The 27213-nt window shown below is 36.6% G+C and overlaps 1 protein-coding gene across 10 annotated transcripts in view; it reads right to left on the bottom strand.

Annotated features, from left to right (window-relative positions):
- The window catches only part of LOC149552323 (alpha/beta-Hydrolases superfamily protein), a 260629-nt gene that overhangs the window by 197462 nt on the left and 35954 nt on the right, over nt 1-27213 (bottom strand). For 7 of the 10 annotated variants that reach the window (XR_016352899.1, XR_016352901.1, XR_016352900.1 and 4 more), the window contains exons 2-5: nt 23276-23371; nt 22983-23056; nt 22730-22801; nt 22539-22639 (exon numbers count right to left, since the gene is read on the bottom strand). Coding sequence is in view for 5 of the 10 variants with exons in the window: in XM_089787848.1 (XP_089643974.1) it covers nt 22539-22639; nt 22730-22801; nt 22983-23056; nt 23276-23343 (315 nt within the window). In the remaining 5 variants the exon portion in view is untranslated. The remainder of the gene's footprint in view (nt 1-22538; nt 22640-22729; nt 22802-22982; nt 23057-23275; nt 23372-27213) is intronic. The other 3 variants (XR_016352903.1, XM_089787851.1, XM_089787852.1) reach the window with 1 other exon arrangement.

Here is a 27213-nt window from a genome sequence, read left to right as displayed (position 1 = left end):
TATTAGACCTCCAGTCATTGACATTGAAATCCAGGTATGAAAGTATTGCATGCCAACTATTTGTAATAATGCCTATGCATTTTTAATCATTGTAATCAGTCTAAAAAGATGCAATATAAGAGTTTGGAGCTGCATATGAATTATTTGTTAAAATACCTCCTTGCTGTAGGTGTTTAATTGCTTAGGTAGGTCACCTGCCAAGTATTTGCATTAATGTTCTTTGGCTATTGGCACACAACAATGGTCTTATAGCATTATATATATATAGGTCTTATTGCATTGTATATATATGTGTGTGTGTGTGTGCGTGCGTGTGTGTATAATATATCGTATGTTACATCCTTAACTCAAAATTAAGCATTTGCATACGTTCATTTGAGTCCATTGAATGCATATTATTATTATCTTCATTGAAAATACCAAAAAGAACCAACAATCAACAAGTATCAAGTTTTGTTTGGCAAGTGTTTGACAAGATTCCTACAGGTTGAAATCAGGGTTTGAATCCAAGGGACAATATAGTAGTATCGGAACTTACATGCAAAGTGTTTGACAAAATGTTAAAACATGCAAAATTGAAGAAAACTATCTGGGTTGACAAGGAGTTCTTACCTAGAACAATCAAATTTCAAGATAACATATCATTTACATTGCAAATTCTTGGGTTGGTGAAGTTGGTACCAGCAGGGGTTCTCACAATAATTACATTACTTAAGTAAATATCATTCCAAACTAAACACTGTCTGAGACTCTTCAAATTAGTGTTGCCCTGCTGACTTTGAAGTTTGGATCACATCACTTGGTATTGTAATTACATCATTTGGTCATCACAATAAAATTGCACCTTAAGGTAAAGATAATTGCACTCCCTTTGACTAGTCTTTAATTAGTGATATTTGACTTTCATGGCAGTAATCTATTATTGTTAATTTCTGAGTGAGTTAATCGATTGTCTTCATTGGTTACCGATTTATACTGCTTGTTCTATGTTGCTGTAAGACACACTGATTACCACATCCTTATCAATGTATTGACTGAGCGTATCTCTCAGTGCTTATTCCATTCAATATTATCATCTCTGTGATAATGGAAGAGAATGACGTCTCTGTGATAATGGAAGAGAACGATTTCTGCAAGCATCCACATCAACCCTCCACAATGGACAGGGAGCGCTTTGTGCAAATGTATTATGGCATCTTCAAGATTCAATCAGTGTTAACGGTATCAATTGACATTACTTAGTACCTCCCAAATAAGCTTGATACAGGTTGACTATTATATCACCCATTCTTTATTGTTTATTTATGTATAATTTTAGTTTGACTAGTTATATTTGACTGTCATGGCAGTGGTCTTTTATTGTTAATTGTTGAGTGTGATAATCAATTGTCTTCATTGGTTATCAATTTATACCGCTTGTTATACATCGTTGTAAGACACAGTGATTACGACATCCTTACTAACATAATCAGCTCAGTATGTGTCTGGGTTCTGATTTTATTTGATATCATTGTCTCTGTGATAACGAAAGAGAATGATTTCTGCAAGCATCAAAATTAATCCTTCACAATGTATATGGAGTGCTTTGTGCAATTATATTATGGCATTTCAAGACTTCATCAGAGTGCTAACATTGTCAATGTTATTTTGTGAAGCCCAAAACAATCATACTCTATTTTTCCCACCAATTATGTGTCTCTTGGTTTTATGACTCTTCAATATGTACTGTAATTGGAGCCTCTATATATGCTGCTCCTGCATCATTTGTAAATCATCTTTTGCATAATTGATACAATACTCTGCTCAATCTGGACGTAGCCACATTTGTGGTGAACCACAATAAATCTGTGTTTAATGTCTTCAATTCTGTCTTCTTGTTCTGTATTTGTATTTTTGTTTCACACTTTCAGCACACTTCACAATTGGTATCGGAGCCTAGCGTAATTGCTGGAATTGATTTTGGTGGTTTAATTTCCGGAATCATGGAATATTTGAGAGAGCAGAAATTTTCTAGGAAGAACTTCAGCCTGTGGAAAGTACAGATGTGTTCTTTGCTGGTTAAGTAAGACTTGTCAATTGCAATTGGAGGAAAAACTGAGAAACCAGCTAAAATGTCAAATGGAGATTGGAAAACGATTGATGAGAAGACGATGGCATCAATTTTTCTTTCGCTATCTCAAAACGTCTTGTTCAATGTATCGAACAAAAAGAAAACAATGGAAGTTTGGGATAACTTCAAAGCATGTATGAGATGGCATTGACTGTGAATAAACTTTTTATTATGAAGAAGCTCTACAAGCTGAAAATGAAGTAAGGGACTGTGATATCAAATCACATGAGTTGAACTGCCGAAATATCAGAAATAAAATGACTGCCGATAACAATTAGTGGGTGAGACATCAAAATATTTCATCACAATGTTCCTACATAACTAGCCTATTGGCTAATAAAATGACTACCGATAACAATTAGCGGGTGAGACATCAAAATATTTCGTCGCAATGTTCCTACATAACTAGCCTATTGGCTAATCAATTGTTCATCATCTTTAGTAATGCCACAATTAGAAAGCTCCAATCTAATAGAATTGAACTTAGAGAAATACTCTTAACTATTGTCAAAACACTAGGATTTAGACCTATGAGTTCATTCTTCAATCTGAATCTCCCCAGCCTACCAAGTTTACCAAAGAGTCCCTCCAAGGTTGTCCAAGCATCATGAGGATGTGTGCAAGATCAATATGACATAGCAAATTAGGAGAGATGAATGATCTAATGGAGCCAAGTGTTATGTCCCTTCGATCAAACCATTTTCTCCTTTCTGCAACACCTGTGGCTAGTTTTGGATCCTGCCCAAAAGTTAATTTATGAAATCAAAAATTCAACTATTATATAAAAATCAGTTCTTTCCCTATATGATAATTGTATGGAGTGAGGTCTTTGATCTTTGAAAATTCCATTATACAACCAAAGAATGATAAGATAAGAAAAATTTATTAATGTCCAACAAGAGGCAACGAGGGTCTATGGGACTGAAAACGTACAAGAATGATTGAAAACAACTGATAACTCCTTCAAATCATTGATGCAAATCAGAAAACTGAAATCCAAGAATTAACCAAGTGCATATATAGCCCCAAAAAGACCTATTTCTAAAATGATATCTCCACTCCAAATCACTGAAAACCGACTGCAAATCTGAAAAGTAGACGAAAAATCATGCATTTTCAAAAAAAATGCACCTGAAAAATGTTACTATATGTGCCCAAATGAAGCTCAGGCAAAATGCAGGATTAGATATTATGAATTTGGCTACCAAAATCTAGAACTCCCACGATTGAAAATTTCAAGAAATCCTACCCCAAATCCAAAAAAAATTACTCAAAAAATGACCAAAATTGAACAAGATATGAGCCACTGAAGATGAACAGCAAAATCAAAAATTTAAATGGAGAGCACTGGGAATGTGTAACCCCACAATGATGTCAGTGAAACCTTAAACTAAATTTGATGGTTGTATGGTCGTTGCAGGAAAGAGTCAATTGCATTGGAGATGACAGTTGGATGGGAGTCAATTTTAACACAATAAAAATATGTGTATTGAAAAAATAACTCAACCGATGACATGGTACTAACTAGGCAGATAATCTGGATGACATGGTCGCTAACCAAGATAACGAGCAATGTGGCAGCCAACTCATATGCTGACGAGGAAAAAACATAATGCTAGGAAAAAGTCACTTTTGGGGGTTTGCATCAACATGTACCTATGACAATTGTCTATGTCTACGTGGCCACCTTGGATCAAGGTCGGGCCTTTGTCTCTAGATGCGGTGAGCCCATATAAGGAAAGAGGAAAGTCACGCTAATGATGCAAGCCTTTGTCTCTAGCTGAGAACCACGTTCTTTTTTACGACAATTTAGGTAGAATGATCTACATTCAAAGTGCACTTCCCGATGTGTGGGTCGTGTTCACAAGCTATAGCATTGAGTGCTTGGACAGTTTGTGCTGATCTGGATCGCTTTCAAAGGAATCGTGCGGTGATTGTAACAAGATGTTAGGCAAACTAATGTTGGGAAAGCTTAGAAAAGGCTGCAATGAGTTGGTCGACGAGCCGAGCTTGCTAGGTGAACTAGTTGCATTCCGAGCAAAAGTTCCACATGTTTAGTCCAATGTGGAAGGTGTGCCTACTCGATGAGTAGATGAACCAAGGAACACAAACCACGTGGATAGTGGATTTGATGCTTCCCAATCTATTAACTTGCCACTTGACTTTGACTATAGATCGGAGACTACGTAAAGCTCTAGCATTATGAAGGTTCGATTGCTTGGGGTTTTATCCCACACAAAATGTGTGGGGAAGTATTTTATTATAAAATAAAGAACCCAATAACGTGTGGCCATGGGATGTGATTCACCTCTTGTGAGGGAAGTAAAGTTGTTTAAAAGTTTGAAATTTGTGGCTAATGGTTGGTGGACTCGTCTACTTTGTGCTGTCAGAAAATATTTTTTTGTAAACCCCCTTACTATTGAATGTGATTCTCTCTCCAAATTCAAATTGACATCATATAGAGTGGTAGAACCGAGGCCCTCAAATAATTTTTTGGCCCAAATATATTCAAAGAAATCTGTGAATAAATAATAGAGATGGAAAAAGTAGAATCAAAAAATAATAATGAAATCGTATCGTAGAGGGTAGATTAGGCTATAAGGCATGATCTGCTAAAACAATGTGCCTCGATTTTGACTTTTTTCTAATACGGGCAAATTTATAGACAAAATTCACCAAAAAAATCTCATGCAATAGCAATGTATAAAGAGCCCTATTGGTTCCAACTCCAACTATGTTGAAGAAAGATGGTTTTTTGTTTTTGAAAGTTTTGCAATTTTTTGTGTTTTGGGAACATATGATTTTTGGGGGCTTTTGAAAATGTAACCAATTGGAATGCTCAAAATTCAAAACTATCTATGCAATCTTTGCACAGTAACTCTTCTATTTGCAATTTATGAACTTGAGATATTTACAATAATGAAGACAATGCATTGAAAGACTAATTAATTGCAACAATTAAAACCTAGAACTGATTGCAGCAAACCAAATCAATGAGCAAGATAGGCTTAGGTACTGAAAACTCCAACGTAACCACATCCCACGCAAAATTGTGCCACCAAAATGCAAACGCAGGCCTAGAGAAAGAGATTGCAGCTCAAGGAAATGGCTGTCAGGTGACGGTGAAACTGATCTTTAATCTCTGCGATTACAATTGATATCAAAAGCTGGAAATTCAGACTCAAACCCTCTACCATTAACCCAATTTCATCTACTCAGTATGGATGCCGTTCTTGCACAATCCACCAGCATCAAAATGATGATTCGCGGTGCTCCATATCCCGCAAGAATTATTAATGCCCACAAATCGATCACTACAAACCCTTGCCACAAATTCACTTACTCCAACAAACAAAGTTATGCAACCAATAATGATGATTTTTTTATAATAATCGATCCAAAAGGCCTCACCGATCTGCCAACAGCTAGTAGTTTGTAGATTACACTTTTCACTCAAAACATATCTTTTTTTTTGCTTGCACAACTGAATTTGAAATAAATAAAAGTAATGCTCACACATGCCATAATGCACTTTATTATAATGTCTCTCAAATTAGGCTCATAATATTATTTTAGTAACTTAATTAAATAACATCAATTATAATGATAGCTCATAATAGCCCATAGTTCATTGAGTAACCCGCTTCAATGCAGAAGCAACACTAATCAAATATGGCGCCTACCTGCCATAACAAAAATGGAAACTAGCCAAACTGACTTACTATAAATAGTAAGCTGATCACCAGATGGCAGACACCCTCAAATCACGTTGCTAGCTCACGAGGGACGCAATGATGAGCTAACACAACCATGCCCCTGACACGTGCTAAAAAGGGGACAACACACAATGCTCAAATTGTAAAATTCTGCACCACAATCGAATCAAGCCAATTGCACTTCTTGAGAAGAGGTTTTCACACCTTGAGATCTATGATACCATGTTAGAGTATTAGGTAAATCTACAATACCCCTAGGACCAAATGAAAGACTAAGATAGCTTCCAAAAGATAATGGCAAGACAATTGGATGAAGATGCAAGTATGCTATTATTAATAATGGACATCATTAAAATTTACACAATAGGCCTTCTTATATAGGAAAGGTAATAAGAGACAATGATAAGGTGCTGATAAGATAACACCTATGCAAGGTGGAATCACATGTCCACCAAAGGAGATCATCCTCAATTATGCAATGAAGTATGTGCCTATGAAGAGGATGATAATGTGACATGTGCACCAAAGGTAGATCTCACACATAAAGTGGAACGAGATAATAACTATCACCACCTAAAGTGAAACTCTCCTACACCATGTGCTTAGTATAGGTGGAAACTCCTAGGTGCCTCAATGACAAATGACTATGCAATGCAATATCCTAACTAAGCTTAAGTGTAAATAGTGATTATACAACAATGATGATATAGTAATGTCAATAATACTATTCCATTTGCATTTTTATTGTTACATGAATGTATCTTCAAAGGTGATTTTGAAGGCTCTTCATGCATTGAGGTTGAAAGAATTTGTGTAACTGAATTCAATTCAATTCACTACTGTCAATTTTTATTGAGAGTAGATTGTAAATCTTACAATATAATCCTTATTTAGAAAAAATCATTAGATTTCATATTATGGACATTTGTATAAGTGGTCTTAAAAGTTAAAACTTGGTTTCAAAATGTCATCGAATTGGGTGAATCTATGAATGAATTGGGGCATAATGCAGATCCTAGTCATTGTGCATCAAAAGTTATGCTTACATGCATGTTTATGAGGTTCCACGACTTATTTGTCATCTTCATTTTCTTGGAATACTTCCATTTGCCTTTTAAGTTTTCATTAGTTGCTTCAGTAGCTTAATATTGACATAATTGCAATCTATCAATTTGGGAGGCTACGGAATCATGTCACTAAAGCTATATGAAAAAATTAAATCTTCAAAAAACAGGTTTTTGTGAGGTTTTTGTGAGTATACATTAGAAATGAAATAGGATCCTATCAACCCCTTATGATATTAGATAGTTTCTATTTATTCTCTCTTCTGTCTTTTGCTAATGGTCACTTTTTTTATAATGCTTCCATAAACTCCTTCTGTTCATTATGGAAACTTTTTTTTCACTCGACAAGAACGTTTCTATTTCCTCTCTCATGTTCGTTATAGAAACATTCTCTTGTATATTGTATACATATATCATTCATGATCTTTGTTTAATAACACATTCATCATTTACCATAATATGCTATCAGAGCAAATTCTTGACCTCTTCGAAAAAATTTAATTTCTTTTTTGAAATTATTAGTTCAAAATTTTTGAAATATTTGCCTGAGTGTGCTCAGAATTTGCATCTTTTCTTTCCTCCAAACTGGACAAGGGATTCGGTGTCGAATTTTTGTTGCAATTTTCGTTATGCAAAATCTGCCCTTTCTTTTCCAAATCCGCCCTCTATTCAAGAACTCTACAAAAAAATTCAACTTTTTTAATCTGACAAAGCGTTTTTTTTAAACCCTCAAATTCCCGTTTCGGATTAACAAAAAAATTTGAATATTCCTGGTGGGTTTTTGCATATCTCAACTAGGTTAGTCTCCCTTTTATCTGGGTGCATCATTTTTCATGCCTTAATTTTCGAGCTGGTGGAATCAAAATCTAACAGCAGATTCTCTCAGGGTTTTTGATCTCTTATCTAGGTGTCTCCTCAAATTTTCTGGGTCTTCCATCAATCTTCCTTGAAGTTCGTGCCATCTCATTTTTTTCACACTTTTTCATTGAAAAATGTGCAATGGCATCTCTCACCAATATTACGTTGGAAGGCAATCAGCGTTTCAACGAAAAGAACTACAACATCTAGAAGCAAAGAATGAGGACGATCTTTGAGTATCGTCGCTTTGAGGTGCTTTACTCGTCCTACCACAGTTGATGCTACTCAAGAGAAGTTTGATGAGTGTAATCGTGAAGCGGTTATGCTTATTAAGCTTTCAGTTACTGTTTCCTCAAGTGCCTCTCGGCAAGATAGCTGTAGAGATCTGGACAACATTGAAGGGTCTCCACAAGACATCAGATAAAAGCAGAGCCTTCTTTGTGAAGAACACGCCAATATTGCAGAACACGCAGACCTCTGTGATCAACCCGAGGGTGCCTTTTACGCTTTTTGAGGACATGCGAATTTCTATTTTTTTGAAGATAGATTGACCATTAATGGAGGGTATTTTATTCTCTCTTCTATCATTTTCTAATGTTCAGTCTGTGTAATGTTTCCATAAACTCCTTTTGTTCGTTACGGAAACTTTCTTTTTCACTCTACAAGAATGTTTCTATTTCCTCTCTCTTGTTCATTGTAGAAACATTCTCTTGTATCTTGTATATATAGATCATAGATGATCTTTGTTTATAGCACATTCATTATTTTACCATAATACCCCTTTCCATTTCCCAATTTTGAATGTTGAAAACACTAAGAGCCTATTGAATATCTTTCTAATCTCTTATTTTTCCTTTATGTAGGACAGAAAAGTTAAGATTTGGGGAAGTTTTGACCATTTTTTTGGATTGTAAATTGCAATGGTTCCTTAAAAACTGTTGGAAATGATTTCTTTACATTTTCTTGGAGAGCTCTTGATATTGTCTAACCCTATCTAGAAACTTCTAAAGATTGAATGTGTCTTATTGTTGTAGATATTATTTGTGAATTTTTTGTTCTTACTCTCGACATATAGAATTGTGAACATTGAGGTTTTATTTATAATAAAACAAAAGACAGTTTATATTGCTAGATATGACATTAGAAATCTCCAACTTGTATCAACCTGCAAAAATAGAAAAATGTTCACAGCAGCGGCTTCAACATAATTATTTGAAGATAAAATTAAAATTTCTTCCTTACTGAAGAGGCCAAAGTATGGGTCCACAATATTAGAATATAATATTGCTACAAATACCAAAAAAATAGTCACTGATAATAATAAATATGCCCATATATTATTATTGGCCCCAAATGAATATACACAGCACATAAACATCAAGGCATCATTAATTCAAAATAAGGTCTCCTTCATAGGGCCCAACGATAGTATCCAAAAGAAGTTTTTAGGCTACGGCACCAAATGTTTATTAATAATACTGTGTGGCTCCACACATTTAACTAATCCTTCTGCCAAACCTATGCCTGAATATTTCAGTTCCAAGGCATCTTCAACCAAATACTGAATATCAAATTTTTTGCTTCATGTCATCTGCAGAAAACAACTATATGGATTGAGCAACTCCTAAATATTTTAAGCACATACACTCACAACACTAGATTTGCAAATGATAATATTATTGCTGCTAATAACTATATTTTTATATTTGCCAACACTAAAGTATGAAGCCAATAATATCCTAAATAAAATAACCTTTATTCAACATGACTCGTTCAGATTCCCAAGAAAAATTATGACTGATACCACTTTTTTGTAAATGTGTCTCTGATAGAACTTCACAGGCTAGTACCACTATAACATCCCTAATGGATATTTTCCCAAAATTTAAACAAATTATTTCATACAATATATTTCAAATCAAGTAGCAAAATACCAAAAATACCCAAATGAACATATAATCTCAAAAATGTATATTGCAACTAAATCTTCAAAACAATAACAAAATCCAATCGTAGTTACAAAAATTACAGAAAAATCAGATATCAGAAATATGAACCAGAAACACAATCTGAAACACCTACACAATGTCTCCAACTGACAATGGGTTTCCCTCCACTATCTCTAAGCTCAAGGATTTTCATCCTCAAACTGCCTGAGAGTTGAGCTTCCAAATTCTCCAAGAGAAGAAAATCAAAACATAATCCAACCATGATGCAAATGAGCCATATTTCTTCTTTTAAGAACAACTTGGTGACTCTTCACATTCACTTCTTTGATTCTTTATTTCCCTTTAGAATATCATTTTCCCACATAAATGAATAAAGTGCTATAATAAAGTGACATATCATAATATGAATTTAAGTTTAATAGTCACTTTATTAATAAATCAGTGAATCTCCAGGCATTAAAATTACTGATCAAATGGACTCATATTATCATGTGTGATAGCTCATTGGAAAGGTCTCGGCAATCGGATAGATAGACTAGTTTCGGATCCAAGAATTCACAAAATGGGTGCTTTACTTTTTGGGGTTTATGACGAATTGTTGCATAGTTTTGGGCTTGTAGCAGTTGTAATCAAAGTAGCACAACAGATAGGTGTAGCAATATTTTTCAGGTTGACATGGAATCCATGGATCATATGGATAGATGAGTTGCACTTGTACCCTTTGCTTCACAGTATGAAAGGATGTAATCTCACTAGTTTCATATTGGGTTGCAGAGCTTCGGGTAGATTTATATGGGATCATGGGAAAATTGCAAGATTCGTGATTGTTAGAGGACAAGTTATCTCAACGTGGGAAGACTATAATGTCCCCTTTTTGGGACATCAAGAAAATCAAAATTAAATTTATGAAATATTTAAATTGACTTATGAGAGTTTAATGCAGATTAATTAAAAGGGTCAATTTTAATATTATAAGGGCAATCATAAGAGACAAAATGGCAAGAATACGAGGAGACAAGTAGGGGAAGCCAGATTGTTGTGACATTTGACATTAAAAAAAGAAGAGATGGTTTCATTTGGGCATGCTTGGTTTATGGTTCGGATTATTGTTTCTCTTTGGAGACTTAAATTGGAAAGCTTCAACTTTCACCCAGCCTGAGGACGGAAACCCTCAAGCCAGAAGACAATGGACACAAACCCATCGTTCAGGGAGAGATCACACCAGGTGTCTCAGTTGTGATTGCACTTTCTTGTATTTCCAATCTGGCTGTATTACTGTATTCAAGGTTAGATTTTGGTATTATGAAGTTATTGTATTGCTGGTTTATAATGCAATAATATTTCTGAAGATATTCGTATGAGCATATTGCTGGTTACTTTTGCTGGTTTTCATTGCATAAGTTATCTGTTGCATTCTGAAATTATTTTGTGAGAGATACTTGAGAAAAATCTCCTTTAATTAATTGGACTTTGGTGGAGGCTTAAATATTTCATCAAAACATTAGTAATTGTTATGAGTCAATCCGCATGAGGAAGAAATCGGAGCTCAACTCTAGTGTGAACTACAAGATTTTGGGCAGCAATTTGAATGAAAAAAATAGAGTGGAGAAGCATCCTCGATCAAGGAGGGCAAACTATGACATTTAAATAAATCTGAAGAATATCTCTGCAGGAGAAAAATGAAGCAGATTAGGGCAGGAGGACGGCCATCCTTGAGCTTAGGGTGTGTGGGACATAGCCCCTAGCACATCCACTATTTGTGATTGTAATTGGAAACAGGAATTGTGCACGTTAGGCATTGAATTGATTGTCATTTGGTATTTAGTATTTACAGACTCGCTAGCAAGGAATTTGCAAATGTTACGCAGGTCTGGAATTGGTGGTTGATGTGAGCCTCACGGGATGTCCACCTGCTATCCCAATAGCATAAAATTAGCCATTCCCAGCCAAGTGATGGATATCAATCTTAGTAGAATCGATTTGGAAAGTGTGAGCAGGAGACATCAAGGGGGAGATTAACTTCTAATTACATAATCATCTGTGTGAGGGCAACAGGAAATTGTAGAACAAACTAGCATCTTCAGATTGGCGGTGCGACTCATAGCAGTCTGGGTAGCAGATCGGAGACTGTTTGTTGTAGTAAAAACCTTCAAATAGGACACAAGAACTGTTCCAGCAGCTGGCTTGGTCACTAGTGTCACAGTGAGCAGACTAATACAACCTATTATCTACAATTCATCCATATCAGGCATTTGATCTATTCTCACAGATATTATTTGTCTCCAGCATTCATACTTCCAATTTTGGCTTGGTACGATTTTAATTGTCATTTCTAATTGCCCAAGATTGAAGAAATAAAATAAATTTGTTGTTCGACCTACCTTAGCGTTAATAACTTAATCCCTAAAGGAGTATTTATTCATTTTGTTAATCATTTTCAAGCATCTCTCATTTAGCATAGTTGTATTTGGTATTCAATTGCATCAATTTGGAAAAAGAACTACAAGAAAATAGAAAAAACTCCAAAAAGCGCAAAAAAAATCAGAACATTGATAAAACAAATAAATTACATCACATTGGTCAAACGAAAGTATTGTGAACAAAACTCAACAATTACCTGCATAGACCAAGCTAGTATCTTTCAATGGTATAAGAGCATGTTTCTGCCAGCTTGTGGGATTAATATAGGCATCTATGCATCGTTGTAGAGTAGATATTTACACACACTATATGCGAAGGAGAGCATAACTTGATTTGGGTACAGGAAATACTGCAGATATGGGTGATCTTCAAGGCCAGCACGGAAATGGACAGGGTCAGCAGGAGGAATGAGGGAGAGAGTTGATGAGTACTCTCATTACTACCTATTCAACAATAGCATAGGCCTTGGATAGATTACAGGACACATTAGACCAGATGGAGTTGGGACAATGCAAAGGTCGGCACAATAGGTATAGCAAGGGGAGTACTTCAGGGTCAGCGGTCAGTAGCCGCAGGAGTGACAAGTCAGTATCATCAAATGACAGCATCTTGGGTTCCCCTAAACAGGGATTGAACTCACACTTATATCTGCAGACAGGCCATTACTACCGCATTTCCCTCCTGGTGAGCTACAAGCTCAGGCCATGGAGGGAATTGGTTTTCAAGAGGCTATATTAGCAATCACGAATGAATGAGGGGCTCTTCCCTTGGAGGTCAAAGAGGCATTTCCAATGGCTCAGTTTTGTGCTCAGCGTCGTGACAACATGAGATTCAAAGGTAATAGAGATCCTAGGCCCAAGCAGAATAGGAAACCCAAGCGAGCTAGTGGCAAGCTCACAATGGCCACTTTTGGTGGCAGTGGGAGTATTAGTGCACATGCATGGTTATGCAAGTTGGATATCTACCTATCACTTAGACCTATGCCAAAGAGAGGCTGTCCAATTTGCAATTTTAGATCTTGAGGAAGTTGTTTACAATTGGCGGCATTGCAGATTGGTGACCCAAGATCATGGCATTGTTCACTCCTATGCAGACTTCACTAAGCCACTCATTACCAAGTTTGACAGAAAGGATGTAGAGCTCTACTATAGGGAGTTAGCATTGAATAGGTAAACTAGACACGTAGAGGCTTATATTAATGAGTTTCAGAGGGTGGTAGTTATGGTTCCTCTGATGCCACAAAAGCAAGTTGCGATGCTTTTCATGGAGAGACTTAAGGGTTTGGTTTGCGCATTCCAGCTTATGACCCTTAATGAGCCTCGTGACACTACCCTCCCTCTTGACACATCACCACCCTCATCTTCTTATTATCAGGATAAGAAGCCATTTAGATCTCCAAGCCCTTCCAAAAGGGTTCTACTCAATGCAGGGGTGCGCCACCTCCACCTTCCTGACTAGACCAAGAGTCTCCCAATGAACTGAGGAGGAGGAAGTTATGCTTTACTTGTAAGAATTTGTGTGAGCAATGTCACAAATGCCTTGGGAAAGGCAAGGCACACTTTATTGAGGTCACATCTGATGTAGATGATGAGCACATACAAGATACATCTTTCGAGGTTGGTGAAGCAGAGGATGAACAAAAGGCGCAACAAGAAGAGGTTGGTGATGGTGATGCACTATTTATGACAAAGGGAGTTATGGCCACTATGTTGGACATCCTCAAGATCCATCCTTTCCGCCTCAAGGGTGTGGTCAAGGGGCAACGTGCAACCAGTCAAATTAATGGTGGAACCAAGCATAATTTTCTAGATGTAGGATTGGTTGCCAGATGACAATTACAAGCAGAGGACTATCTAGAGTTCAATGTAACAGTGGTAGATGGGTTTAATTTATGATGCACCAAGAGAGCTCCCCAATTGAGAATACAAATGGGTGACTATACACTTATAGATGATTTTTATGTTGTGGGACTTGGACAGAAACAGTGTTGAGTATTCAATGATTGCAGTCCTCGAGCAGATATGTGCAAGATTTTATGAGAATGCGGTTGGAGTTTTTGAGGATGGAAGAAAGGTTATGCTTAAGGCAATTTCAAATGGAGGACTGATGGTGATTTTACAGGATGCAGTTCTTCAGGCATAGTGATGTCTCTTGGGTAGCTCAGTGCTTCATCACAGGATGATTGGACACTTCATGTGGATGTGCAAAGGATTCTGGATAGGCACAATGTTGTTTTTGGTGACATTCCTCCAAGAGTACAACTAGATTATGGGTTTGAGCACATTATAGAGATTGAGGAGGGTGCTAAGCCTGTGATAACCACATCCTATCATCATCCTAGGAAATTCAAGGATGAGATAGAGGATACTATTAGAGAGTATAAGACATGGACACATCAAACATAGCTCTAGCCCCTTTGCTTCTTTTGTGGTATTAGTGAAGAAGGATGGTACTATGTGCATGGGCATTGACTACCGCGCACTCAATAGAAAACAATTACAAATAAGTCCCCATCTCACACATAGATGAGTTGTTAGATGACTCACATGGTGCAATCTTCCTATTGAAGGTTGATCTTGGTTTAGGATACCATCAAATTCTGGTCAAAGAAGAGGATATACATAAGACCGCTTTAAGATGCCACTATGACCATTACAAATTTATGGTGATGTCGGTTGGCCTCACTAATGCACCTGCCACCTTTTAGTCTTGTAGAAATCACATCTTTTAAAAGTAGCTTCAAAAGTATGTATTGGCATTTTTTATGACAATTTGATATACAGTAGGTCATGGGATGAGCGCATGATGCATTTGGATAAGGTGCTTGGTATTATGGAGACTTTTTCTTTGTTTGCCAAGATTGGACTTGCAAAGATATTATATCTTGGGCATGTGATTAGTTAAGATGGATTTAAGGTGCATGGGGAGAATATTTAGGCGATTCTAAATTGGCCATCACCCAAAAACATCATAGAGCTATGAGGGTTCTTTCGTTTATGTGCATATTACAATGAAATATCCCAAACCGGATATTTACTCGATTTCCTTTTCAAGAATAGATTCAGGACTAAACACTGCAGATGTATTACGAACACAATCAAAACCCGTAGAAATTCGAACAGATATTTATCCAGCTTCTTGAATATAATATTTGAAACTCAAACATAGGCAAATGTAATATGATACAACAATAAAAGCAAAAGATTCTCCATAAGATGATAACTCGTTGTTTCCAAAATAATCTTCAAGATTCGAGCATATAACAATGCGTTACAAACCAGTAATATAAAATGCCAGCAAACTCTTATAACTTCTTAAAATATGTTATTGCATTATACAACAGTAATACAATAACCAGCACTAACAAACCCAATCTTAAATACAATTTAACAATCAAATTAGAATACTAGAATAAGAACCTATAAACGCATATGAGACACTTGAATTGATGCCTCCCTGGACAATGGGTTTGCGTCCACTGTCTATCAACACGAGGGGCTACGTCCTCATACTAGCTGAAAGTTGAAGCTTTCTGAATAACTCTCACGAGAGAAAACTGAAACTGAATCATAAATCAAGCATATCAAATGAAGGAGTCTCTTCTCCTTTTATTTTCACAATTGTGTATCCTCAACTTCCCTCTTGGCTTTTCGTCTTATCGCTCCTTGTCCTCTTTAGCCCACTTTGAATATTAAATTGACCTTTTATAATAAGAGTGCATGATAGTCAATTTAAATATCATATATAACATGCCTAAAATATTTCTTACGTCCAAAAAAGGGGACATTACAAATCTCCCCTCCTTGAAATTGTTTCTCGTCAAGCAATCTGTACAAAGATCCCATACAAATCTACAAGTAGCTTTGCAGCCTAACTTGAAAACAAGTCCTACCATACTGCAAAGCAAGGTGTTGAACTGCAATCCAACCATCAACCAAATACCTCGATCCCATGTTAATCCAAGTAATGTCACTGCACTTGAGGGCTATAAAACTTTGAATGTCATCATGTCCAAACTCAAACTGAATAGAACTGCGACCCAACTCTCAACAAGCCATAGATACATACGGCCAACACCTCAATCCCAAACACTGATAGCATAACCAGCTGATATGATGAAACAAAAACATATCCAGAAGCTATGTATACACCAGGAGGCGGTGACGACCCATCCTAAATAGATGATGTAAAAACCGAGCTGCCCAAAAGCTGAAATCAACACCAAGGGTGCATACAAGATAATATTGCCATCATCACTCTAAAGAATCCCTAAATACATAGGGGTCATGTGAAAGAATGAAGCTAAAAAAGCATTCCCTATGATCAACGCAACACTCCTCAATTCTCCACCTAGACCTGTTTAACTGCAGAAATAAGAAATCCATCCAGCCTATATATAAGTTAGAATTCAAAACCATGTAAAGGTTGTACAAAAGAGGGGCAGCAGTAGTCACTTCACCACACCAATCCTGTGACCAAGGTTCGCTATTAAAAACTATAGCTTGATCTGAATCTCTGAAGTCAAGGTCATCCTCTTCTTGGAAATCAAGAGGAACTCTCTCCTCTACCTCAAAAAGTGGGTTATCAGAAATCCAAACAGCATCTACCTCAAACAAAGGGTTGTCTATAAGCTGAATGTGATCTAAAGTTTTGGAACTTGGTTGCTTGGGACAACTATTCGAATCATACGTCTGCTAAATGCTATCAAGTTCGTCAATTACCTCTAGGAAAAATCCTCACTTTGAATCCTCATGTTCCCTAAAATGATTTGTGTTCCGAATCTGATTTTTTGTTTCCTGAAGAGAAAACTGAGTATCAACCAATACCTCACGAACTTACTTAAGCTCATTGTTAAGTTCATTAATCTCATTCGTTTCTCTATTTGACTGATCAGCATGCATTTCAGCAACCTTAAGAATATAATCCCTGTTGGATAGCATATATAAATAAGTTGATTTCATAGCTTCGAGAGCTGTTTTGACCACCTGCAAATCAGCAACAAGCCAAACTCCTGCCACTTCCTTTTGAGCCTTCCTATAGAGATCTTCAACTGTAATAACCCCAATAGGTTATAACTTCTTCAAACACCAAAAATCTTTATACTTCAGTTGTTTGACATTTCGTCAAACACTTTGCAAGCAAGCTCTGATACCACTATAGTAACCCTCTTCAAATCTGCCCTCAAAAAATGCTGATGACAGCTCAAGGAATTTCATCAAACAATTCACATGCAAGGGACGTATGACTGATATAGTATTTCAGCTAGCTTCAAATGACTTTTTCTTCAATTTGCATCAATGAGAATCTTGTGCTAGAAGACTACAATGGACTACACAATGACCTAACATGAGTGTGCTACTAATTTTGACAATATTCAATGCATATATATGATCTAAGCATGAGAAATGAACACCTACAGCCAACTGGCATTTTTACAAACAGTTGGTATGCAAACTAACTAGCTGATAAATAATGATATTAAATTGCTTAAATGACACCAGTAACTATCATCTTCTTAACTGCAATGAAAAATACAATGCTCATGAAATATGGCCAAGACTTTGGCATTTACATGGATTACAAAATGATAATGCTGGTATAATGCACACTTATGGCTGAAAACTTATAACACCCTAAAAAGCAATACTAACAAAAGAACCTGGTTGTAGATGGCTGTAATAATTTCCTTCAATGCTGCCCCTTCTGCTTTGTTTTTTTTTTTGAACTGCTTTTTCGGCTCTGCTTTTTCGGACTGCTTTTTCGTACCCGCTTTTTTCAGCCTACTTTTTCGGTTCCGCTTTTTCGGACTGCTTTTTTCGTACCCGCTTTTTCAGCCTGCTTTTTCGGTTCCGCTTTTCCAGACTGCTTTTTTCGTACCCGCTTTTTCAGTCTGCTTTTTCGGTTCCGCTTTTTCGGACTGCTTTTTCGTATCTTCTTTTTCGGATTGCTACTATGTTGAATCTCAAGACCATATCTTTCAATGGCGTCAAAATTTTCAGCTTGAAGGGATTTCGTCCTTCAAACTATTGAGACATAACCTCCAGAAAATTCCCCAATTTCTTTGATATTTCCAACCATGCATAAAAGAAGCTCTTCCATTTCTTTTATAGTGTTCTCACAAGAGCTCCATCCTTTGTTTTCTCAATGTAGGATAAAACATAACTCCCTTTATGTAACTTATGTCTCCAATGTGTTAGAAAAAAAAAAGGGGACTTTTAATTTAAATATTTTCCACAAACTATAGTCTATGCATTAATAAAGTTAAATATTTAGATTTAACTTTATAAAATAGCTTTATCAATGCATAACAAATCTTGTCAATGATAAACAAGTCTTCTTGTCGATTTTAAACAATTACCATCGACATACCGTTGCCACTGGATGTCCACCCATGCGCAAGATGACTTACTATAAATAGTAAGTATGCTCAAAGTTGCCTCAAAACCCCTCAAAAAGACTTGCAACCGAAACTATCTAGGCCAAATGGCCTCTAAGCCCCTTTAATGTCCTAGTTAGCCTACGGGACCGTGGGGAAATAGGCTAACGACAAAATCATGCTATGAATGCTAAAAAGGGGACATTACAGTCCGCCCTTCCCAAAATTGCTTGTCCCCAAGCAATGGCCGAACAACAACCCAATCAATCCACCTGGATCTCAAATGTAGTCATGAACTATACTGTTGTCAGTCAACATAGGCTCCTGCAACAACCTCTGAAAATTAACCAAGAGGAATCCATAATCAAATTGGCGAATACAACTCACCCAAACTCCAAAGTCAGGAACCCATGAGAAACAAGCTCTCGAAATATCAGAACCCAAGTAGAGTACATAACCCAAACTGCCAACACAGTAAATACCATCAACGCATCCCACTGGTCTATATGGAATGTACAATCCAACTCTGCAACAATGGTGACCACTCCCACATGAAACTGCACCAAATACAAAGAATCCACACATTGTACATCTACTGCAGTTAACACAACTCTGTAGATTACGAGCTACTATCTCATAACCATAACTCCCATGCACCGCTGATGGTGAAAAGACATCACAAGATAAACAGCAAGAAATGGAACCCAAACCAAATCTGTCTGCCACCAACTCCTCAACACAAGGATCAAATGCTAACTGATGTACATACCCTGCAGTATAATGCTGATAAAAAGAACCAACCCCAGTGAACAGCTCACCATGAACAAGTGATACAACCCACTGTGACTGATCACCAGCTAAGTCAGGAGATGTCATAGCCAAAGGAGTAGAACCAATAACAACAACCACTGAAGCATCACTCCCAAACTCCTGCTCTAAGTCATGTATTATCAAGCTATCAACCCTAGAACCTATTGCCATGTCATGCCCATCACAACTCTCATCCTGTGGAGTCAAACCATCCCATAACTGATGACAAGCACTAGGAATCAAAGTATATCTCCATATCATCATCTCATCAACATGGTCATCAAAGGTAAATTGATGAGCATACCTCACAGTGTAATGTCGATAGAATGCGCCAAGCTTAGTCAGTGGCTCAGACTGCAACCCAGATGAAACTAACTGCAATCGATCACTAACCAAGCTGGAACTGACTACTACCTCCGAAGACATCGCCAAGGGAGTAGTATCACTAGCAAGAACCATGCCAACTGCCGGCTCACCAACATCACACATGATCTTTGATACAACATCTCTAGTCTCTGAGCCATCATTACTAGAGGCCACCACCATGTCAGGCATACCAAAACAATCTGCTATAGCACCCAACTCAACTGAACCTGACTCTAGTAGGAATGGAACCGATATGCCAATGTTAGTATCAAGGGTGGATGCATCCCCATCTCCACTATCTCTGACAATCTCGACCATGGACATCCTCGAATCACTAGACACCACAGCTTGTGACTGTACAAAATCTGGTAAAGACTGCAGTCGCTCTTACTCCATGGTCACCTTAGCCAAATGAAACTGTGACTCCTCGAAAGCCAATTGTGTACTCTCAAGAATCTCAGAAGTCACCTCGAGCTGCTGAGTAAGCTCACTCACCTCATCTTCCTTGGCCAATAATGCATCGTATGCTGTACTCCCCTACTCCATAAGATAATCTCTGTCGGCTACCAACTGCATATAATCCTGTCTCAGAATCCGAATAGCCTCCCATAAAGAGTGGATCTCTGTCAAGGAAAGATAACTACCTCCCTGCTCATCACTAGTAGGACAACCCCATCCATAAACTGCTAACAACTGACGAGCAGCGTCGAAATGCTGGCAAGCGATAGAAATGTCTCGCTCACTAACTCTCAACTAACTAGACACATGATGGCACTGGCTAGACTGTCTCCTACAAACCTCCTCTGACGCACTGTCTAAAGGAGCATCCTCAAAGTTACTGGTCTCTAGACTATTACCATCCATATCCTGCGAATCAACTCCAAAGCTCATATCAACATACGTAGTATCAAAAACTGTAGCATCGCTGTCCAACCCCTCCGTACCATAAGAAACTGCTGAGGAAACTAAGTCCTCAAAACTATCCACAACATCCCCCTGGGTGTCGTCTGTAATAATTAGATCTTGGGACTCTCCTGTAAACTCTATCATCTTTGAGAAATCATCAACATGTGACCTGATTGTAAAAGAAAACTGAGTCCCTGCTATAAGCGCTAACTCTTGAACTGAGCTCACCTCAAGACAAAGCTCGTCCACATGTTTCTCAGAATCCTGGAGAGCCAACTGGATACACACCAAGGAATTCCGAGTATCCTCTAGCTCATGAGAAAGTTGGTCAACCTCCTCCTCCTTCTTCAATGCATCTAAATAGATCCCTGCAAGATTAAGGAGATGATCACGATCTGAAAGTCGGTGTATGTAACTTACCTTCATTGCCTCCATGCCTTCCTTGATCTGCTGTAAGTCGTCACAAGAACCTGTTGTGACTCCTTTCTGTCTCTCCTGCAGTTGAATCATCCAAATGTGATTCTCAATCAATCCATACATCCTGTCATGATGAGATAAAGCCACGACAATATCCTTGTCCCTTGTCTTCAGCTGGCTTGCCAAACCAAGTGAAGAGCTACTAGCCTCTATCTCATGTGAAGAAGCATCCAACTGTGCTTGATACTCATTTTCTGCAAAGTCCTGAATGCTCACTTTCTGATCAACTGTACTATCCTCAAACATGACAGTATCCTCAACTGCTATAACTTCATCTAGCCCAACTATACTGGAATCACTATCTGTGTCAATCATGCAATCCGGTGTGCCTATGATATCACCTTCTGATGCAACTGGCTCAACCTGCACAACATCTGAAACCCCTTCTGCCTATGAAGATGATGCAGATAAACCATTACCTGAAGATGTGCTGAAGTCTCCCTGTATCGAATCTGCATGTCTGTTAAACTCCTCATACAAGTTTTTGTCTGTCATAGGGAAGGTATGATCCTTAGGCCTATCAAAGCGTTCAATCAATCTCTCTGAAAACTCCACATGAGGTAATGTGTGCATGACCCATAGTGACCATACCATGATGCCACCACTTGTGTGCTAAGGATTGCCAGGATATATTTAAGGCTCTTTAGGATAACATACAGCATGTACAGAACTATCAGAAGATGTATGCAGATTGTTAGATGGAGAGATCTTTTGAGGTGGGTGACATGGTCTCCATACACCTACAGCCCTACAAACAGAGTACATTTAAAAGGAGTGGGGCAGAGAAGCTCAGCCGAGATTTTTTTTACGGGCCATACACAGTGGTACAGGGGATTGGAGAGATGGCCTATGAGCTTGAGTTACCTTCAAAGAGCAAGATACATAACAAATTTCTTGTATTGTGCTTGAAGAAGGCATTAAGGAAGCATATCACTAATGTTTCTAATACTCATAACTTTATTAGTTTTGGGACATTACATAAACATTGTTTATGGGCAACTGTCACCACCAAGCACGATCAGCATTTTGTAATCTGCCATCTACTGAGATATTCTCAATAATCTATGAAAGAAAATTTGCCTTGAATAAAGAGTAAAGGAACCAGAACAGAATTTTCTATACCAACATGACTAAATGTCTCTAATACTATGGTAATTAGTTCTTCAGCATATCTTCTCCAACAAAATATGTTATCTGCAAAGTCTGGAAGCTTAATTTTTCTCAAATCTCATTGGGAAGCCAGTCCATTGTCATTTTTTTATTATAAGAAGTAGCAGAGCTTAAATTTTCTTCCGAAAATATGCAACTGACTATTTGATGTACCAAAGTCTGCTACTGTACCGTAAATAAGTATTACATACTTTTCCAAATTTTAAAAAAAATTATACATATCCAAGTATCAGAATAAACATAAAGTTTTCACATTTGCAACAATGATATTCTATTTCCAAGTTTTCTTTTGCATCAAACATAAAACCAACTAACCTTTGATGTGTGGCCAACATGTCCAACAGCTGCGATGATTGTCATCAAAAACCAGCATAGAAATAGAGAAAATATTATGAGTTGGATCAAATGATTTTCCCCTATTGACAATTTGTCAGAGTTCATCATGAGTTGATCATCTAAAAGGAAATATCTCATGTAAGATATTTTTTATCAATCATAAAGTTTACCTGTTACAGAAGCTTTCTTATCAAGCAGCTCATATAGGACCTCTAGATAGTCTCTGTAGAAGGTGACAATCCCTGAATAGAAATGCAGTAATCCCCAAAACACATCATATAAAGTTTTCCAAATTGAAATTTTAAATTTCTCATTGAGCTGTCAATGCATGGCGATCATTGTGGTCATGTCTTCAGAAGCAGAATTATTAATGAGGTTAGGTATTAAGGGACAGCTCAATGATGAGAAAGAGAACAGAAATACCTGGATTTCCAGGAATAAATAAAATGTGGAAGGATGGTCTTTCTGCATGAAGCTCCAGTATTTCAGTGATATGCCTGCAAGTATAGATTTATAACATTAAAGGCAAATTTCTCCCTGCATTCTATACAACTGACCTGTTTTGTTCCCGGACTAGGAATGAACAGTTGTTTTTATAAATTTATTTCTCATCATCATGGATTAGTCTAGACCCAATCAATTAGTAGGATCAAAAGCCTTACTATACAGAGAACAGCTAAAGATTGAATTTAACAATTTTAAAGGAACCTGCATACCCAGCAACCCTATGCAAGCGCAGCTTGGCATGTGGTTTGTTTTCATATGACTCACAGGATCTCTCCATGTGATAAGCTGCAACTTTCGGACAAACCCTGCTTTCATATAATGAACAACCATCATTAAAATTTTGACTCTATAAAAAAATACTGAATATGAATAAAAATAGCTCTGTTACTTCCAGATAATCGAATGAATGGAGTGGCACAAGTATACGTTAAGTATGACAATTAGAGAATCAAAATATAACCACTACTACCTTTCTCATGTAATTTATTATCTTGGTATTTCATATAAAGCTTCTAACATGCAAAAAGTAACCCTTGAGGTCATCATAGTAGCAAGACTAAGCAAGGAAGTAAACATTTTACTTATGTCATATTAAATATTTCATCATATGGGTGTACATTTATTTATCTCCAAAAAGTTCCGAAAAATCAAAATAGAAGATTTAAAAGCTTAAATCTTTGCACAACTTCGAAATTGATGAAAATATGCATTCTGTTTTAAATTTACTACCTGATCCATGCGACCGAAGTTATGCATTGTACTTTCTATTTCATTTTTTAGTTTCATATATACTACTTTGCAATCAAGCTGTTAGAGAAAACATAACACACATTCACACAACCTGTGTTGTTAAATGATAGGATGCAAGGTAGAATACAAACAAGAAATTTAAAATAGGTATACTGAGAACCCTTTACTTAATTGATTGAATGTACTTTCAATATACAACATTCAGAAAATTATCTTCTACAACCAAACTCATTATATAGTAATTATAATGTCAATTGCTTGAATCTTGGCACATCATACTCTTATACCTTTAAAGTGACGCATGTGGGAGAAATCCATACAAAGCAGAATTAACATTCCAACATCCCTCCTTGAAATTAAATTGGAGGATTTATGCATTCAGTATAACACTGATGGTACATTGAAAAGTAAGAAATGTCACGAAAGCCCCCTTCATGACAAGCTCTTTGAGATAGAATTGCTCTAAAAACTTGACGAACTTACTCTACATCTTGAAAAGTAAGAAATGTCATGAAAGCCCCCTTCATGACAAGCTCTTTGAGATAAATTTGCCCGAGAAACTTGACAAACTTACTCTACATCAATGGCTAGGTGAAGATATCAACCACTTGGTAATTTTTTTCAAAATAACTAATCAAAATCTTCTTCAACTCCAACAGTTCTCATGAAAGGCTAGATGCTAGCTAATCTAAAGAGCCCTTTAATTACCACAATGAACCATACGTATGTCTTTAAACACATACAAGTGATCTAGCATGTAATGTAACCACACTGTTTCATTTGACACTTTCTCCACCATGATTTTGAAAATCATTACTCAGTTTTTATTGCTCTAGTTTATTCCCATTAGAATACAAATGATTTAAGTAAAATATTTACTACATGGTGCTTGATTTAAGTAATTATCTCACATTCATCAAGTCATTGGATGGGTGGATGATTTTAGAAGTACAACAGATATCATAAGCTACACCAATAGGGAAAGTGGCTCAAGGATGAAAAGTCCAAAACAATTTTGTTTTTCGCACTTGTTATTCTTCCCACATACTATCATACGTTACATATTGTTGCAAATACAGATCATTTATACCTTGTAATAAAAAGGAAAAATTAAAATGATAACCATACGATGCTTGCAAGGGTGGAATCGGTGGATGACTAAAAAGTTCTAACCCACAAAACAAAAAAAAATTATAGTAGAATTGATCATCGAATTAGAAGGAGAACCCCCCTATCAAACAAAAACTAACCTACTTTGAACAATATGGACTTGCTATTTACAAATTTAAAAATATTTTGTAAGGTATTTCAAATTCATGTTGAATAAAAGCAAACGCATTTTTTAGACTCAACTAGGGTGAAGGGATGACAAACATTTCAATGCTAGGAAAAGGTTTTTTATATAGATCTATCCACTGCAGAAGTTTGTTGAATTCAATTAAAGGACGCTTAATATTTTCAACTAAATATAGAGATCAAATACCAAAAATGAAACAAGATCATATTTGGAGACATGGGCACGAAGCATGAAAGCATACAGATAAAGTTGCAACACTTCTTTAGATAATTATCAGAACACAAAGCTTACAATAGTTATTGCTCTCAACTAAAAAATAACTAATGATCAAAACCTAGAATAGGGTGGACAACTTCAGCAATATGCAAGCTTGAAAATCACTATTTTGAAAAATTTAAGTGCAAATGGCACTTGCTAATATTGTTTACAAAGCATTGCATGAAAATGAATAAAGAAAATTAACTGAACTTATAGTCTACTAATTGCTTGATTGCATTAATGCAAGACCAAACTATCTTATTTATTAATCATAAAACTGAAGCATGCGATTGCCCATTAGACTACTTGTTCAAATAATTATAAAATATAATTGTATGCACACATCTTTCCCATGATAAGAGATCAGAATGTACATCATGTAAATATAATCAACTTCTAAAAAAAGAATCTAATGTCCCCATTTTAGCTCACCATGGTTTGTGGTTTGGGTCAAAGATCCCAAACTCGCTGCGAGTTAGGCAAGTTTTGTGATCTAGCGAGCAGAGTTAGCTCTGTCAAGTAATGGCAACTTGGCTGCTCGGCTCACCGAGTTATGCCTCATAACTAACCTAGCTCGGCAAGTTGGGAAAACTTGCCAAACTCTTTGAGTTACGTGGGCCATGACTCAGTCGCACAAATAGGCATTTTGAAAAGAAAAAAACATAAAAAACTTGAAAACTGATATTGTTTTTTTACATTTCTTTTTTAAATATTTCTAAAAGGCCTTCTAATTGTTTGGTATGGGAAGAAGAGAGGAAAAGTGAGAGAGAGGAAGAAAAAAGAGAAACCATAGGTTTGCAACCAGCAGGAAAGAAAAGCATCAAAGAGATCACAAATCAATTTAGGGAGGCCATAAGCTTGCATTGCAAGCATTAAGGAGTCAATAGCAACACTTCTTTGACTCATTTGCAAGAGGTAAGTGATAAACTTCGTAGATTTTGTTGATTTTATTTTGTATGTTAATGTATTGTTCATTGTTTGTTAAATTTTTTAGTTTTAATTTGTAAATCTTGAATGTTTTTTATTAAATTGCATAAGAGAAGTAGAATAATTGCAAACCCTAAACAAATTTGAAAACATGTGTTTACAATTTTCTCAAAATAATGTAGGGTTTGCTGATTTGTTTCATTAGTTTAACTTTATAACTTTGTAAAATTTTGAATTTTCTTATTGCAGCAGCCATAACTTTCATTTTTCACAATGCCTCCAAAGGATCCAGCTTGGAAATATACTAAGAATTTTCCTAGTAGAAAAAAATAAGCAAACAAAAAGTTTATTTTGTAAAGATATAAATTTTTGTGATATCAATAGATTCAATTACCATGTTGTTGGCATACCTAGGCATGATATTACTATGTGCACTAAACAAACTAAGGAGGCAAAATGTTTTTGTTATGTCCTCTTAGAGACACATGAACAAGAAAAGTTATCTAGGAAACGAAAACTTGATGAGTTAAGTGTTATTGGTTCCCACATCCGCATCCGCATCCATAGGTTGTGTTGGAGAGAGTTCTACTAGGTCTACCTTTTGTCCTAGTGCTAGTGCTAGTGCTTCTATTCCTGATAGTGGCACTTTAACATTTTGTCCTAAAGTGCAGAAGTTGAGATTGGATAGTTATTTTATGTTGCTACTGCTCCTAGTGCACAACCCTCGCTTGAGAGCATGGGTTGGAACAAGGAGATTCGTGATGTTGCCAAAAAACCAATTTGCAAATTTTGGTACTTTTGCAACATTTTATTTGTCGCAGCCAGGTAATTTCTTTTTATTTGTTTTCTTAAGTTTAAAGTTAAATTTTCAATTTCTACATTGAATTTGAGACTTTGAAGTTGAAGTCTACTTTG

Source organism: Cupressus sempervirens, chromosome 6 (assembly GCF_028749045.1).
Source record: "Cupressus sempervirens isolate cs-2001-9-10 chromosome 6, ASM2874904v1, whole genome shotgun sequence".
Classification (NCBI taxonomy): domain Eukaryota; kingdom Viridiplantae; phylum Streptophyta; class Pinopsida; order Cupressales; family Cupressaceae; genus Cupressus; species Cupressus sempervirens.
Note: the sequence above shows the minus strand (reverse complement) of the source record. Positions and strands in the feature narration are given on the sequence as shown.